This window comes from Vespula vulgaris, chromosome 7, assembly GCF_905475345.1.
Source record: "Vespula vulgaris chromosome 7, iyVesVulg1.1, whole genome shotgun sequence".
NCBI classification, from domain to species: domain Eukaryota; kingdom Metazoa; phylum Arthropoda; class Insecta; order Hymenoptera; family Vespidae; genus Vespula; species Vespula vulgaris.
The window spans coordinates 5,680,303-5,696,392 of record NC_066592.1 but is presented as its reverse complement, the minus strand read 5'-3'; the positions used below and the strand labels follow the sequence as shown (position 1 = coordinate 5,696,392).

The window sequence follows — 16,090 nt, the reverse complement described above, 5'->3', positions numbered from 1 at the left end:
GAATTTATAATCCCATTCGTTAATTTACCTTCGATCGAGCAGGTTCTAGGCAGTGCGATCGAGAAAATTCTAACTGCCCAGAGAGGGAACGACACGGAATCCGCTTCTTCGTCGACTGGAAAACCATCGGTTTCGCCTAACAAATCGAGACCCGGAAAAATGACAGCTTGGTTTTCCTCTGGTGGAAATAAGGAACAAGAACAGACTGAATCTTGCGAGCCATCGATCTGCTCATCTCTTAAAGATCTCTTCGTAAAGTAGTTTGCACGTAACGGTCTATTCGTTCCTTGTATCGTAATTCGCGTTAATCCTTTTCCTCCTTTATTCGAAAATGATTCCCTTTTCGCTCTCGTTGTACATTTTATCGGACAATAGAACATAGTGATGATAGAGAACGTCTGTTAGATCGAAATCGTATAGTTTCTTAAGAAACGGAGAATTATTATTGCGTTTTTTAATTAATTTTATATGTATATATATACATATAAAAAGTATATATATAAAAATATATATGTATATATATATATATATATATATATATATATATATATTCTTGTTAGAATGAGATTAGTCGTAGGAAAAAAAGGGCTTACGTTTTCAAATTTAGAAAAATGTATGTCTAGTCGCATCGGATAATAATCGACAATCTGTGGACTCCTTGTAAATTTGTCTCGTTAGTCTCGATTGAGTCTATGAAATCTTATATATCTATTATATCAAAATAGAAATATTATTTGATCGATCCTCTCCGATCTTATATACCTATACCAAAGAGAGATTAAATATTTACTAAAGAGTAAAAGTCAACATCTAAAAAGTGCATGTGATCGTTCCACCTACCAATGTTTACATGTAAGACTTTAAATGTGCAGAAATCACATATTAGACGGCTTCCTTTGCAAAACGTTCGAAAAGAAGACTAGAAAATTGCACCTCGTACCGATTAATTCCCATCGATATTTCTATTCGAATAATTTTATTCTTATTCGTTTAAAATAAAAATAAATAAATAAATAAAAAGGAAGCTGGAATATCATCGTTCTGTCGATAAAAAAAAAAGAAACAGAAAAAGAGCAAAAGACTTAACAATCATACGACTTCGTTTTAATCTTATCACGTTGAAAGATTATTAATTTTGATTACTTAATTTGTATTAAATCAAAATCAATATAGACAAAAACTACAAAATATAATATAAGCGCATACACGTAGTTTGCTTTAATATTAATAAATCGTTTGTCGTTGGAGTGAATTATAATGGAGGTATTCAGTACTATTAAGTACTATTTTGCGTTGAACGAGAACAAATGGTGCATTAATAATCATACTAGTCTAAGCAGAGATACAAGTCTCAATCGGAGTATGAACTCATTAAAGTGTATAACGATGATGACTGCGTTGAATAATATATATACATATATAATATACGTTCACCTTTGCGGGCCGAAGGTTTATGAATTGATTGTAATATATTATATACCTATTTATAAAAAATAAGCAAAAAAATGTCATGATACATATACTTTTAATATCGCGCAAATTTGAGTTGCGTCTTATACATACCACACACACACACACACACATATGTATGTACGTATATATGTACGTACACAGAGACACAACACACAGAGACAATTAGATTACCGAATTATCAAGATTACCAGTGTTTAATGTCATACCCTAAGAAAATATATAGTTATAGATCACCCCATATAAAAATAAAAAGATTAAATATCCAATTAAAACCGATCAAATAAAAGTTACAAAATCATGGATATAATTATCTAAAAGTATTTTCAGCTAATAGATCGGATTATCTTATTAAAAAAGAAAAAAAAAGTTGAAGACTTATTATCACGGACAAATGTAAATATAGATAGATGTAACTTATATATTATGATACCAAAAACATGTTACTTTCTCTGTATCAGTGTTGGGAGTAATTGCAATGAGATTATTGAATTATAAATCTGGATAATAAAATTCTTGTCTCATCTATATGTATATAAAAAATATATATGTGTATATATATGTATATATATATATACTTTTTCCTTCGATATATCGCATTAACAAAAATAATTATCGTATAATTCGTGGATCGTGTATCGTGGTCAAAGATCAAATCAAATGATGTACATCTCATAGATTTCTGAGAACAATTTTATTTTACAGAAATCGGAACTATTCAAACTGTTGCATCTACATTTTTCGACGCTGGTGCTCTACAAGAAATTCCAGATAACTCACACTTTATTGCCTGCGTTACAGTTTTCTAACAGTCAAGTAAATATCGATTATAATACACCTCATATAAAGGAATGATTTATAGGTATAAAAACGACGTGTATACTGAAAAATATAAACACGTGTCTATGTACTCAAATGCAAAAGCACAATAGAAAATTTAATACGACAGATCGACACTGTAGATGAATGCATCATTAAAATACATTATACTTCCCAAATATTTACTAAATTTCTATTCGAAGATAGTAAGCATCTAATTTCTAATAATTACCAGAAATAAACCACATAGAATGAAATTACTGTAAACGCACGAGATGAACACTTTGCTTTTAATACATCATGCATAGGTCAACATTTTACGGAAGAATGTGGATTTGACATAGTTTAATGTGACGTATTATTTATAAAAATACAGGTCAAACATGTTCGTACAAATAAATGCAGAAATAGAACCAGAAATGTATTATTCTATATTATTGAATTTCTGCAAATGGCTCGTATGTCGTCACCCAATGTGTGGATAATAGCAGAAGTTATTAAACGGACGCAAAACCTTCTTACTTGCAAGCCATGTTTTCATTGATAGGAGGTTAATGCACTGGCATTGGAAATAAAGGTGACATTTAGACAAAAAATAGTATTAGGATAATAAAGACGTTAAGATTTGCAACAGCTAAATAAAAATGTAGTCATTACAGTAGCTAGTCAAACGATCTACAGTTGTCCACATTCCTGTATCACGAGCTTTTTGGTGGTCTGTCCACTCTGCGAACCCATAGCTTCCATCTAAAAGAAAACTTGGTAAGTGCTATATACTTATCTAAAATATATTCATATATAAGCATTATCTACCTTCTTAACAATATCCATTCCCTCTATAACTTTTCCAAACACGACGTGCCTGCCATCGAGCCAACTGGTCTTTCCACTCGTAATGAAAAACTGACTACCGTTAGTATTGGGTCCAGCATTTGCCATAGACAAAAGGCCGGGTTCCGTGTGTTTCAAAACAAAGTTTTCATCTTCGAATCTTGTCCCATAAATCGATTTACCACCAGTGCCATTATGGTTAGTAAAGTCACCACCTTGGCACATGAAATTAGGGATCACTCTGTGGAAGCTGCTATTTTTGTAACCAAAACCTTTCTCTCCCGTGCAGAGAGCTCTGAAATTTTCTGCCGTTTTAGGGACAATATCTGACCTCAGCTAAAAAAAAAAAAATATCGAATAAAAAATTATTCTTTACAATTTTCCATCTAGTTAGAGAATAAAGAAATTTTGTTATCCTTTACTTAATATAATATAAATCAGCAGTATTTGTTATAATAACGATGTAAAAATAAACGCCTAGACAAGTTTTTTTGAAAATTTAAGAAAATTTCCACGGATATTAGCATAAAGTTAATCGAGGATTTAATTATGACATTAAATTTACAAGTCACAGTTATATCATAGTTATTTGAACTCTCGCTCTTATCAGATAACCGTGAAAAGAAAAGAAAAAAAAAGTGAAAAAAGAGAAAACGAAAAAAAGAGAAAAAGAAAAAAGAGAAAAAGAAAAACCACGCTCGAAGAATCCTCTCTACCTGTGTTTTTTTTTTCACCTCGGCGAACAATTATACAAATGCGGAAATGATTCTTACGCGGCATGAGAAACACGCTATGATCGAATCGGCGAGTGGAAAATTTTACTGGAACGATGAAGCACGAGGAAGTCAGGGTCGAGGACACGAAGTTACGAAAACACTAGAATAATTATGCACCAAATAAAAAAAAACTTCCATAAGTTCCGTTCGAAGTGCAAATAAATAAATAATCGATTAGAAGTTACGATTAACTATAATGGAAGAAGATTTAACGATAATTAATAAACGGAAATAACGTTTATTACAGCCGGCTTACGAGTAGAAGCAAGATGGCCAACCATGCCGGAATTTTCGAGGAAGTTCCGCGAAACTTGTATAGAATCGGATAAAAGAAATGCTCATTTTTCATTACCTCCATAACGATGCGACCCATAGGTTTGTCATCAGCGATGACATCAAAGAAAACCCGCGGTAAACTCATTTTCTTGGCGACTTTAGCAAAATCTCGCACGAACGTAAGGAAGGACGGTCGACTCGGGCGGGCGGTGGCTCGCAAATGGCTCGTATGGCTGAAAGTCGAATCAATTGACAGCCGGCAGATCGATCTCAACGCCATTTCCTACGTTCGTTCTTTACGGAAATCGACTTTGTTACGAGCGATCTTATATGTTTACTTAATGCAAATGCCTTCAAATGCTTTTCCAAACAAAACCTTACTGGTTTTGGCTATTATTATGTAATAAAAACCGTCTTTTTTACGATGGTATATAAATGGTTATTGAAAAGATGGACGCGTTATTTCAGAATGCGACCAATCGAAAAACTCGAATGTCGACTCTTACGTTAAGAAGAAGGCGACCAATCGAACGAACGAACGAAGTAACGAATTAGAGATTTAAAAGTTTTCCAAAATGTAGATTAATGAAACGTAAATTCATGTATTGGGTTGGATAGCTCTTTGTAGAATAACTTTTGCAACGAAATAAGTTGGCATACATAGTTTGTGGTTATATATAGAACTTACGTAATTTCATTAACATTCCATCGACTTGCTCGATAAAGTCAGAATCTATAATATCGATAATTGTCCTATCGATCGTATCAGTCGATAAATACAGATATCTACTTTATTGATCAACTCAATGAAATTGTCGTGCATTGAAAATCGAATCTCGTAATGATAAAAAATAAATGCATAATGTTTTCGCGAGTTACGTAAGAAAGTCAAGGAAAAAGATTCAATAAATCAATACTTTTAATAATGATGACGTCGGTATTGCTATCTTTACATATTTTAATGTTTAGATAATAATTCATTTTAGATATGCATATTTTATTCATGAATGATTAAAACGATAACGAATTGAATTAATTTCGATTAAATTAATTCGTATTGATGAAAGAATTGATATAATTTTTTCGTTTCATTTTAAATCTAAACATTAATATCTTTAATTAAAGATACTTATCCAATTAGTCATTTGAATAAAACTAATATAGACCTTTATAAAAACCTATAGATATTGTAATAGGGGTTACTGTACATATGGGTAATTAAGTTATGTGTATGAGCCAATCTAATGCTCAACAAATAAGATTAACCATCGGTTTTAATACGATTACTAGGGCAGCAGGCTAGCTACCTCTGTGGCTTCTTTTTCGTTTCGACGGAAATCAGTTCGTATTGTTCACCGTGCAGTTCTTCGTCTTCGACAAGACTTTGCTTTCTAGCTGAATACTTTTTATTTTTATCATCCTCGAGTCTACGACTCCTTTGACAATTCGATATTATTATTACAATTAATAAGAAAAAATGGGAAAGGACGATCCAGAAACAGCGGCCTTGAAAAAAGAATTGGAGGATCTCATCAACAAGTGCAAGGTTTATTACCGATTCGAATTCTTTCGCATTTGTTCCACTTTATTATTTATTTATTTATTTATTTATTTATTTATTTATTTATTTATTCTTTTAATTTCGATGCACCGTCATACAACTTAATAATGCGTTACAGGAGGATCAGAAAAAGCAGCAGGACACTACATTAGAGGAAGCATGCGGTAGCGTAGCGGATGCTCCAAAAGTAAAATTATCTACGAAGAAGTTATTGAAAGGGCATATAAATAAGGTGAACTCGGTACATTTCAGCGGCGACAGCAGGTCTGTTATTAGAAAGTAGATTATATTTCATTATTGATATTAAATCTATGATAGTCGAAATAATTGCACGAAGTAGAACGTTATTCTATCCATCATCTTTTTAATTATCTCATTCATAATTATTCTATCTCAGACACTGCGTAACAGGATCGTTGGATGGAAAATTAATAATTTGGGATTCCTGGACCGGAAACAAAGTCCAAGTAATACCATTACGTTCAGCTTGGGTAATGTCAGTGGCATTTGCACCTTCCGGTAATTTTGTTGCCTGCGGTGGAATGGATAATATGTGTACCATTTACGACGTTAATAATCGCGATGCCACTGGCTCTGCTAAAATCACCCGAGAGTTACTCGGTTATGAAGGATTTCTCTCATCTTGTAGATTCCTCGAGGACAAAAGAATTATTACTGGTTCCGGTGATATGAAAATGTATGTTATATCTATCTATGTCTACGATTTTTCTTTCTTTCTTTCTTTCTTTCTTTTATTTTTTTTTAATCAAACGATAAAATTTCATTCATCGTTGCACTTTCAGTTGTATATGGGATCTCGAGGCGAATAAAAAAACTACAGATTTTTGTGCACACGCGGGAGACGTTGTAAGCATAAGTCTTTCGCCTGATGGTAACACCTACGTAACTGGTTCCGTTGACAAAACTTGCAAACTTTGGGATTTACGAGAAGAAACTGCCAAACAGACGTTCTTCGGACACGAAGCCGATGTCAATTCCGTTTGCGTAAGTAGAGTTTATTAGTTACCAGAGATTCCAAAAATATTAAACTTTATAATTTAAAACTTATTTCATCCTGCGAATCTATCTCATTATCTTTTCTATTATGACTGTTATGTATCAATGCATCAAATTTCTTCACTTATCTTCATAGTATCATCCTTCGGGACAAGGTTTCGTAACAGCCTCGGAAGATAAGACAGCTAGACTGTGGGACTTCAGATCCGATCAGCAATTAGCAACGTTCAAACCACCAAACTCGAATCCAGGATTTACATCCTGCGGATTATCGCTCAGTGGTAGATTTATATTTTGTGGAAGCGACGATAATTCTATTCACATATGGGATACGTTGAAGAATCAACATAATGGTAAACGATATATACGTATACACATATATTGTTTTATTCTTCTTTTTTTTTCAATTTATATATTCATGCGCGAGAAAAAAAAATTGCCATTTATATCATCGAGAAAAATTTGTTTAATACGTCTAATTTATATATCTTTCTTTTATATTTTAAAGGTATTCTATCGGGTCATGAGAATAGAGTAACATCGCTAAGTGTTACTAATAATGGTATGGCAGTAGCCAGTTGCTCTTGGGATCAAAATGTTCGAGTTTGGGTATAAAATGTTTACAATAAATAATCATTCCTTATAAAATGCTTATGAGAAACAAAAACAACAAAAAAGAAAAAAGAAAATAAATACGATGATTAAAAAAGAAATTACAAAGACATTCGAAAATATGCATTACGATTTGAAATTGTTTGATAACTGTACATATTTAAAAGTCATACAATAATGATTATTTCCAGTTGTTGTCACGATAAAACAATTTATAGAGGGATCGTTCGATACAATAGGTATTTATGTTTATACCAAGAAACTACATTTCTTATAATTTAGTTTAATAATTTAGTTGATCTCATATACTAATCAATGAATGCATACATATAAATACCTGGTGACTTTTAGAAGAAGAAATATAATTTACGTTGTAACGCATTAATGAGTTTTTCATTTTTAATACAAATGACGATCTATAGAATTTTATTGACAAAATTTGAACGATGCTCTAAATGTAAATGCTAATCCTAATTGTTCTCACTGTGAACATTCGTATTCTATTTTTATTCTTATTTAATCACAAAGTAGAGTAATTTAATGATTGCCATTAAAAGGAAAAAAAAAGAAAAAAGAGTAATTAGACAAATGTTTCAATTGTTAAATCAAATATTTCTAAACGAAGTGGAGAAAAAAACGTTGTAAATGTTTCGTATCGATTCGTGATTAGTAGGAATATTTTCGTCGTAATAAAAAACTGCAATAAAAAAGTACATTTGGAATAAATTACTTTCTCTCTCTTTTTTGTTTTTTTTTTGTTTTCTTACGAGTAGATAAAAAAAAATATATATATATCGTTTCAAATAAATCATTCGATATATTGTAATGAGAATTGCCATTGTCCTTTTTATTTCTATTATATAACGTGCATATTACACGAAACTTCATCAATGCTGCAGAATAGTGCATTTTGAGAAATGTATTGTGTATCTAATAACGCAATCATTAAGATTTGGTGTTTATTAGGCGCGAAGCACAGAAGTCAAATATACTATGTCCCTTTGGACATATATAGGGAACTTATTATTGTGCAAGTATATCCATATGATTCACGTTCATATAAACTTCAAACCTAGGCCACCAGTTACGTTGACGCCGAAAGAAATGATTTCTAAATGTGATACATGTGTATTCATAGAGCACGCGAAGATACTTCCTTCCTTTTAACTTTTATAATAACTTAATATTAAAATAATCGAAACCTTAAGATATATCTTTTCATACGAGACAAATCGATTGCAGTTTACAATATATTAGTGTCACAACACAAATGCATGTCGTAACTTCGACGGAATCGAATATTGATCTTTAATTCTTACCACTGCTGTATCACGACGGTATTTATTTACACCGACAGAGTTCATAACTGAAAATAAAAATGCTCTTCGCGTATTCAAGGAGAATTAATAAAATCGACGTACTTTCGAAAGAAAAATTAAAATCCATCCAGATGTATCAGCAAAGCCACGATTACTGTAGCACCAGCTTCTTTGGTAGCCCATTTACTAGATTCAAATTGAGATTCAATATCATCCTTTCCACTTGGTCCTATCGTGTATGAACCAGGTCTTACCAACAATTGGAATGCAGTTGATGCATTAAGTTTTTTATTTGATTGATGATCGATGTATCTATACGATATAATCAATCATTTTAATTTGTTATTTCCACCTCTTTCATTCTTTAATATTACTCATCTACTTACGGATATTTTTTAACGAATTCTTCCGACGCCGCGTAATTTATATTCGGTGAAAATATTACTTGAGGATTTTGGACTTCGTTCTTCGTACATATTAAATTACTCGCATCTAATTGTTCCTTTGTCATAAGTTCACCTCTGTCGAGAATTAATCTGAAGAAAATATATTTTTTATAGAAACTATATATATATATATGTGTGTGTAATATTAGTAAATTCTGATTGCAAACCTTATGGCATCTAAGCGTATCCCATAGAAAGAAACGTGCCATTTATCTGTAGTACTTTGTGGGATTTGATTTGCGTTGATACTTTGTCTCAAAGGAAATCTTGCCCAGCCTACAGGCAACGCGAATTCTGCCGGAGGTTCACCCTTTTTACAAATAGTATTATCTCCTTCTGCCTTATAACAAGCACTGCAGTAACACAATGCATCGTCCAGTGAAAAAAATTCATCCGGCAATACGAGTGATTTTTTAAGCCTCATACATGCTTTTAAATATTCGCATTTCTTTGTGACCGATGAAATACTTCCAGGAGTACATGGTAGTGAAATATTTTGTATTGATGGTATTGTGTGATTATTTGTCATGTTGTGCTGATTTGAAGATACCACGCCATTATTACAATTATCATTCGTTAAAGTAACATTATCCCAATTAATATTAGAGTGTAATTCATGAAAGCTGGAGGAAGTATTATTTGATATTTCCGTTGATGAATTATCCAATACGCTTGGTGCAAGATTTTGGCAAGAAAACGAACCAATTTGTGACATACTCAAAATATTAACGGGTACATTATTCTGACTCGTAGTTATACTAACAAGTTGACTATTGGATGCTATACTTTCGTTGATTGCATTATTAGCGTTGTTTGAATTAATAGCAGAATTCAAATTAGTAATATTTGTAGCGCTAGTAGTCGTGCCATTCTTAATATTAATATTTGTTGCATTATTTATTTCTACATTTGTACATTCATTTCTAATATTTAAAACGTTTGCGATCGCTCGATGTTCCGTATGTATATTCGTTTCGTTAGAATTATTTTCCGACTGATTATTTTGCAAAGTGTTGTTATCATTTGTTTGACTTGTATCTTCTGTGTAACTTTTAGTCTTAGTGCTTTTTCCTTCGTTACCTACGTCCGAGCCAGAATCTAAATTATTCGAGTCGGGAACACTCGACGTCGCTTTATTTTCTGGAATATTGTTTACCAGATTCGTATCATCGTTACTATAGGATACTGCTGAATAATTTCCATCTTTCGTATGAGAACTACATTGGCTTGGTATGCTCGGAGAAGTCGATAACGAAAGATCCGACGATGTAGCTGGAATTGCATTTTCTTTTTCATGACATTCCAAATCGGCTTTCTCTCGAGAATTTTCTACGTCATCCAATTCTGTTCTAATACATTCGGTAGCAGATGCAATTGTACTATTATCAACAACAACAGAATTCGAATATAATTGATCTGTTCCTGCTATTGAAACTTGCTCGCATTGACCATACAAATCAACCACAGCATATACGTATGGAGACACATCTGTTGCTGCCACTCCTTGATCTACACCATTAATATATAAATGAAGTCTGCAGTCTTCATCGATTAATAAACCTACTGTAGCATTGCACTGTAAGTTTTCTAACGCAGAGCCATATTTCGTTTTGACCTAATTCAATTGGAGAATTTTTTTTATAAACAACACAAAATTATGGAGTGAAAAATATTTTTAATATTGTTAAATACTTTAAGAGATAATTACCCTCATGCCATTATGAAATATCCAATCACTACAAATGATCCACGAGTGCTTTTTAAAACCAAGCGCTGTTAATGGGAAATTAGCTTTCTCTGGTGCAACGCAAGTAACACCACAAAGCATATTGGATACCCATCGCTCGTTCAATTTCTCAATTTTTATTTGAAATAATTTACCTTTTATTAATGGACGACTAGACATTACCACACCTGTAAAATATTGTTGTACGAATGATAAATAATCTGTTGATTATCTTCCACTTCCTAGTATTCGTCGATTTTATACCTTGATTATAACTTGCAACTCTTCTGGCTATTACTTTTCTATCCAGTTCAATATTCCTACCATGATTTTCATGAAATTCATAATTCCAATTTGTTTCCCCACTTAAGTGATTTACTGGTTGTGTTGGTGTAAGTGTAGTATCATTAGCTAATTTTCCTTCGGATATATCGATCGATGTATCCATTCCTGCATCACTATAAATTAAAAAAATATATATATATATCATTCCATAATTATCGAATATAACTTACTTTTTTATAACAGGTGGCATAGGATCTAACAATAATTCCAACGAATCTTGTAATCTCAAACTTGCATTGGGAGATATTGCCGTATTTTGATGTTTGCTACTTGTAATATTTATTGCAACAGTACTCCCAAAAAGTTCAATAATTGCATATACCATCTCAGGCACATTAGATGCTGCTATACCCATATCCTCTCCATTTATATAAAACTTCAAATTGCCATCATGCGTTCGTTTCATTCCAATTTTATCACCAACACAAAGCCATTCCAAGCTTGGGCAATAATTTGGACAAAGAACATATCCCGAATGTCTTATTTCATTTCCTAAATACGTGCAATCGATCGTACGTATTAAATATGTTTGATGCTTTATTTATAAGAAAAAAAAAAAAAAAAAAAAAAAAAAAGACTTGTTGAGATAATTCACATTATAGATTCTATACTTGCCTGTTAAGTACCAAGCATTTGTTGGAATAGAAGTTATATCAGGTACACGATTGGTAGGTTTCAACCAATTACCAGATTCGTTGCTTATAACTCCTATTTTTAAACAACCGCTCCATTCAGAGGCAGTTTCTTGAATGGCAATTTCAAATATTTCATTATTGTCTAATGGAGTTTCGCTTAATAATACAGCATTGGTATGTTCTCTACGTCTTGTCGCTACTGTCTTTTCGTTATTTAATTGAATATTTGAGCCAACGGACGCGTGAAATTTATGCAAAACTTCTGTTTGAGCTTGTGGTTGGATTACAGATGTAGGTTGTTGACTGGTACTGTTTTCTGAGGGAATGTATTGCTGTGTTAATGGATCTCTACGTTCTGGCAGTACAATTGTAACCTAAGGAAAAATATAAATTTTTTTTTCTTTTTTTTTTTTGTTTCGTTCATTTAGATAATTTTTATATATGACTCATTTCAGTATTATACCTGTGCACATTGACCATATAAATTTATCACAGGATAAACGTGTAAGGGTAAGCCTGTACATGCTGGACCTTGATCTACACCATCTAAATAATAATGTAAACTTGTGTCTGCAGATCGCATCATACCAATACGATTTCCTTCCACTAATTTATCTAAATCACATGCATAATTGTTACGCAATGTAATGCCGTCTCGTATTACAGCGGAACCAGAAAGCATCCAAGTATCATGATCGATATCCGTCATCGTAGATGGAAATTCCAGTTCATCTGGTCTGATAAGTGTAACCCCTGGGAGATTTTCCTAATATTAATACAAGGAAGGCAGCTACACTTTTATGATACTCAAATTTAAATTTATAAAATGAACAATCGAAAGCTTCTACATTACTACAAAGATTACCTGCTTCAATAGCTCCAGACCACCTATCTACCATTTTATCAATGGTTACTTCAAACATTTCACCATCGCGTAAAGCCCGATTTGCAATAACTATAGCTTCATTGAATTCACCTAATGCTCTTGGTCTGGATGCTGTTAAACCATTATTTGTGATACGTGCATTTTTTCCATGTACATAGTGAAATCTCAAATCACTATTAAAATAAAAATAAAAGTAATATATTGATTATATATTCTCTTTTTATACCATGTACTTACTTATCAGAAATAAGTGTTGAATTTGTGCTTATACAAAATAACAAACCTGTACAAAGTTGTATTACTGAAACTAGAATTATTTGTGGTAGGACTATAGAAATCTGCAGTATCCACTATAGTTGCTTGTGCAGCCTGACCATATAAATCTATGACACCATAAACTCTTTCTGGTACACTCATTGCAGCAGCACCTTGATCCGCGCCATTTACATAAAAATGCAATGTAGCATTATCTTTTCTCATAACTCCTACACGATCGCCAACTTGTAATCGATCTAAATTTTGTCCATATTGGTCTATCATAGTTGTTCCATTGTGCATCACTCCATTTCCTGTCATCATCCAAGTACCTGATCTATAATAAACATGAGTAATTTCAAGTAATAAGACACGTGGTAATCTTGACATTCACATATATAAATGAATATAATAAACTTGTCAAATAGCCATAATATTATTTGTAAACTCTCATACATATACCTAACATTAGTCATTGTATAAGGAAATTCCAATTCTGTTGGTGAATGTGTTGTTACACCTATTTCGATGGAACCTGCCCATTTAGACACGATTTTATCTAATTTCACTTCAAATAACTCATTTGGTTTTAACGGTCGTGAGGTTAATACTACTCCATTATTGAAGTCATCTATGGCACTACAAAGAAGATAATTATAAAAGAGTTCTCCAGTTCTTTCAACGAAAGAAATAAACTCATGAATTAATTACTTAGGCCTGTGTGCTGTACGTCCGTTATTAATTACTTCAGCATGTGTTCCACAACAAGAATGAAACATGAGTCTATCTGGTGGTTCTTCTTCTGGTTCTACAAAGGAATGTATAAATTGTCTTCCTCGTTGATAAATGAATGCACGTTTATATGTATCCCATCAAAACTATGGTGGTAGGAGAACCAATTAAGGATATTACATAAACCATAAAACAAGGACACTACTGTCCTTACCGTTCAATCCTTGTAACTGCAAAGTGTTTCGTCGCGTGACTAAGTTCTGTTCTTCCCTTTCATCGCGATCAACAATGGTCACCTTTACAGTCATTCCATAAAGGTCAATGACACCCCATACACCTGCTGGTACTTTGGCAGCGACTCCTTGATCAAGCCCATTAATTAAATAGTGGAGATTTCCATTACTTTTTCTTATCATCCCTACCCTGTCTCCTTCCTAAAGAAACGAATATAGTAATGTCTTGTAGAAAAGATACTTGTTAAGTTCAAACTACTCTAAAACTTACTCTAAGCTCATCTAAATTGAATTCTCCATATTCACGTTGAGTGCCTTTTCCATTAGTTAAAATACCACACCCAGACATCATTGTTGTACCAGATCTCATATTGGTCATTGTTGCTGGAAATTCTAATGCAGTAGGACTATGAGTTGTAACCCCCACTTCTATACTACCAGACCATTTGTAAACAAGTCTATCTATACGTATCTATGATCAAACGTTCATTACTTGTTATTTCATCAATATTTCCTTTTTTTTAAATATCATGTTTTTATAAGCCTACCTCAAAAAGTTCATTATCTCGTAACGGCCTGTGTGTCATAACAACGCCATTATTAAATTCATCAATCGGTCTCCGCCTCTCAGCTGTTCTTGCATTATTAGACAATTTCACAAGCGCACCCACTCTTTCGTGGAACCTTAAACGATCTTCTCTAATAGCAGCAGGGCTTGGATTTTTCGGTAAACTAACATTTACATTAACATTTAAATTAACATTCAAGTTAGCGACTAGATTAGTTGTAGATGAATTGGATGATCCACCGAGAGGATAATCATTATTAATTTCAACCTCATCCTTCACTTCATTACTAATAGGTAAAAGTCTTGGATGAGTAATGGTAACTTGAACACAATCTCCATACATGTCTATAACTGCAAATAAACGCTCTGGAATGTTGGTTACCGCAATGCCTTGAGAAACCCCATTAATGTAAAATACAAGCTCGTGCTGTAATTAAAAAAATGTAATTAAAAAAAGAAATAAATAACAATACATGCCTTGCATGCCCAGAAGCATTAAATAGAAAGGAACATACATTAGAGGTTCTCATTACACCCAAAGTACTTCCCACATCCAGACTACTAAGATCTGTACCATATAACTCTACTATTCGTTCACCATCGTGCACTATGCCAGAGCTAGTCATAATCCAAGATCCATGGCGAAGATTGGTAGCACAAGCAGGTAATTCCACGGTTTCAGGATCACATTCTGTCACTCCAATCTCTATACTACCGCTCCATGATATCATCTGTCATTAAACAAATTTTTTCAATATTTCATGAAAAAAATCTATCAATATCTACAATAAAATTTCGACTACTATTTCCAACACTCACATAACTTGTTTGCGAAAAGATAACACTAGCAAAATAGAAAACATAAACACGCGCGACATTTGACAGATCCAGATCCTGAATAGTATACCAAAAATTGATTTGCAAACAACAATAGTATGCGGTCATACCTTTTTATCAATACGGACTTCGAACATCTCATCATCTTTAAGAGGCATAGCACTAAGTACCAATCCATAGTTATATTCGGAATAATTTCGAATTGCGGTACAATTATTATTTGTTAAAGTTACACGATGACCGCCTCGCCGATGAAACATGTCGACCATTTACTGTGTCCATGCAGCGATATACATATATATATGCAGTAAGATTTGCTATAATGTATGTAATACTATCCCCGCGCAATTGGTGGTATATAACGATCAGCGCTAATTGGTTAAAAGTTAAGACGAAGCACCAATAGCGTACAATATCACGATGCGCGGGCCATGTTAAAATTAATTCAAACTATAGATATTGTCCCTTTATTCTTTCGACTATAGTTCTAGAACCTACAGAAACTATAGTTTTACAAAGAGAAAGAGAGAAAAACGAAATATCTTCAATATCCAGAAATATAATTTGGATCAGCCCTAAGGTTTATTTCATTGATTCTATTTCTCCTTCGTATACTATCCCGACGATGTTACAGCAGTATAGATAAAACAGCAGTGCGACAAATGTATATAATACATTTATATACATAACCTGCATATCAAATTATAAGAATGAATTAATAATAAGAAAATAAAAAAGTAAGAAGA

At 32.8% G+C, this 16,090-nt stretch overlaps 4 protein-coding genes across 7 annotated transcripts in view; 2 read left to right on the top strand and 2 right to left on the bottom strand.

Moving 5' to 3' along the window:
* The window catches only part of LOC127064933 (uncharacterized), a 29,073-nt gene extending 26,364 nt beyond the window's left edge, over positions 1–2,709 (top strand). For all 3 annotated transcript variants that reach the window (XM_050996625.1, XM_050996624.1, XM_050996626.1), the window contains one exon: positions 43–2,709. In XM_050996625.1, the coding sequence (XP_050852582.1) occupies positions 43–261 (219 nt within the window). In that variant the 3' untranslated portion in view covers positions 262–2,709. The remainder of the gene's footprint in view (positions 1–42) is intronic.
* On the bottom strand, positions 2,146–4,553 carry LOC127064949 (peptidyl-prolyl cis-trans isomerase-like). Of its 2 annotated transcripts, XM_050996656.1 has the most exons (4): positions 4,249–4,553; positions 3,103–3,456; positions 2,947–3,036; positions 2,146–2,848 (listed from the first exon to the last, which is right to left on the bottom strand). In XM_050996656.1, the coding sequence occupies exons 1-3, from the start codon at positions 4,450–4,452 to the stop codon at positions 2,965–2,967; spliced, it is 630 nt and encodes a 209-aa protein (XP_050852613.1). In that variant the 5' UTR covers positions 4,453–4,553; the 3' UTR covers positions 2,146–2,848; positions 2,947–2,964. The 2 variants fall into 2 exon arrangements, with proteins under 2 accessions (XP_050852613.1, XP_050852612.1); XM_050996655.1 differs by having other exon boundaries at positions 2,146–3,036; positions 4,249–4,543.
* A 937-nt stretch (positions 4,554–5,490) lies between these two features.
* Positions 5,491–8,075, top strand: LOC127064937 (guanine nucleotide-binding protein subunit beta-2). The gene is made up of 6 exons (XM_050996632.1): positions 5,491–5,718; positions 5,852–5,997; positions 6,131–6,430; positions 6,537–6,738; positions 6,887–7,103; positions 7,259–8,075. The coding sequence occupies exons 1-6, from the start codon at positions 5,650–5,652 to the stop codon at positions 7,363–7,365; spliced, it is 1,041 nt and encodes a 346-aa protein (XP_050852589.1). The 5' UTR covers positions 5,491–5,649; the 3' UTR covers positions 7,366–8,075.
* Positions 8,076–8,178: 103 nt separating this feature from the next.
* On the bottom strand, positions 8,179–15,971 carry LOC127064923 (neuralized-like protein 4). The gene is made up of 17 exons (XM_050996595.1): positions 15,455–15,971; positions 15,023–15,238; positions 14,488–14,934; positions 14,211–14,411; positions 13,921–14,140; positions 13,686–13,782; positions 13,437–13,613; positions 13,003–13,311; positions 12,699–12,892; positions 12,297–12,586; positions 11,814–12,207; positions 11,369–11,690; positions 11,118–11,311; positions 10,836–11,041; positions 9,295–10,742; positions 9,068–9,217; positions 8,179–8,993 (listed from the first exon to the last, which is right to left on the bottom strand). The coding sequence occupies exons 1-17, from the start codon at positions 15,611–15,613 to the stop codon at positions 8,798–8,800; spliced, it is 5,220 nt and encodes a 1,739-aa protein (XP_050852552.1). The 5' UTR covers positions 15,614–15,971; the 3' UTR covers positions 8,179–8,797.
* Positions 15,972–16,090: the final 119 nt, after the last annotated feature.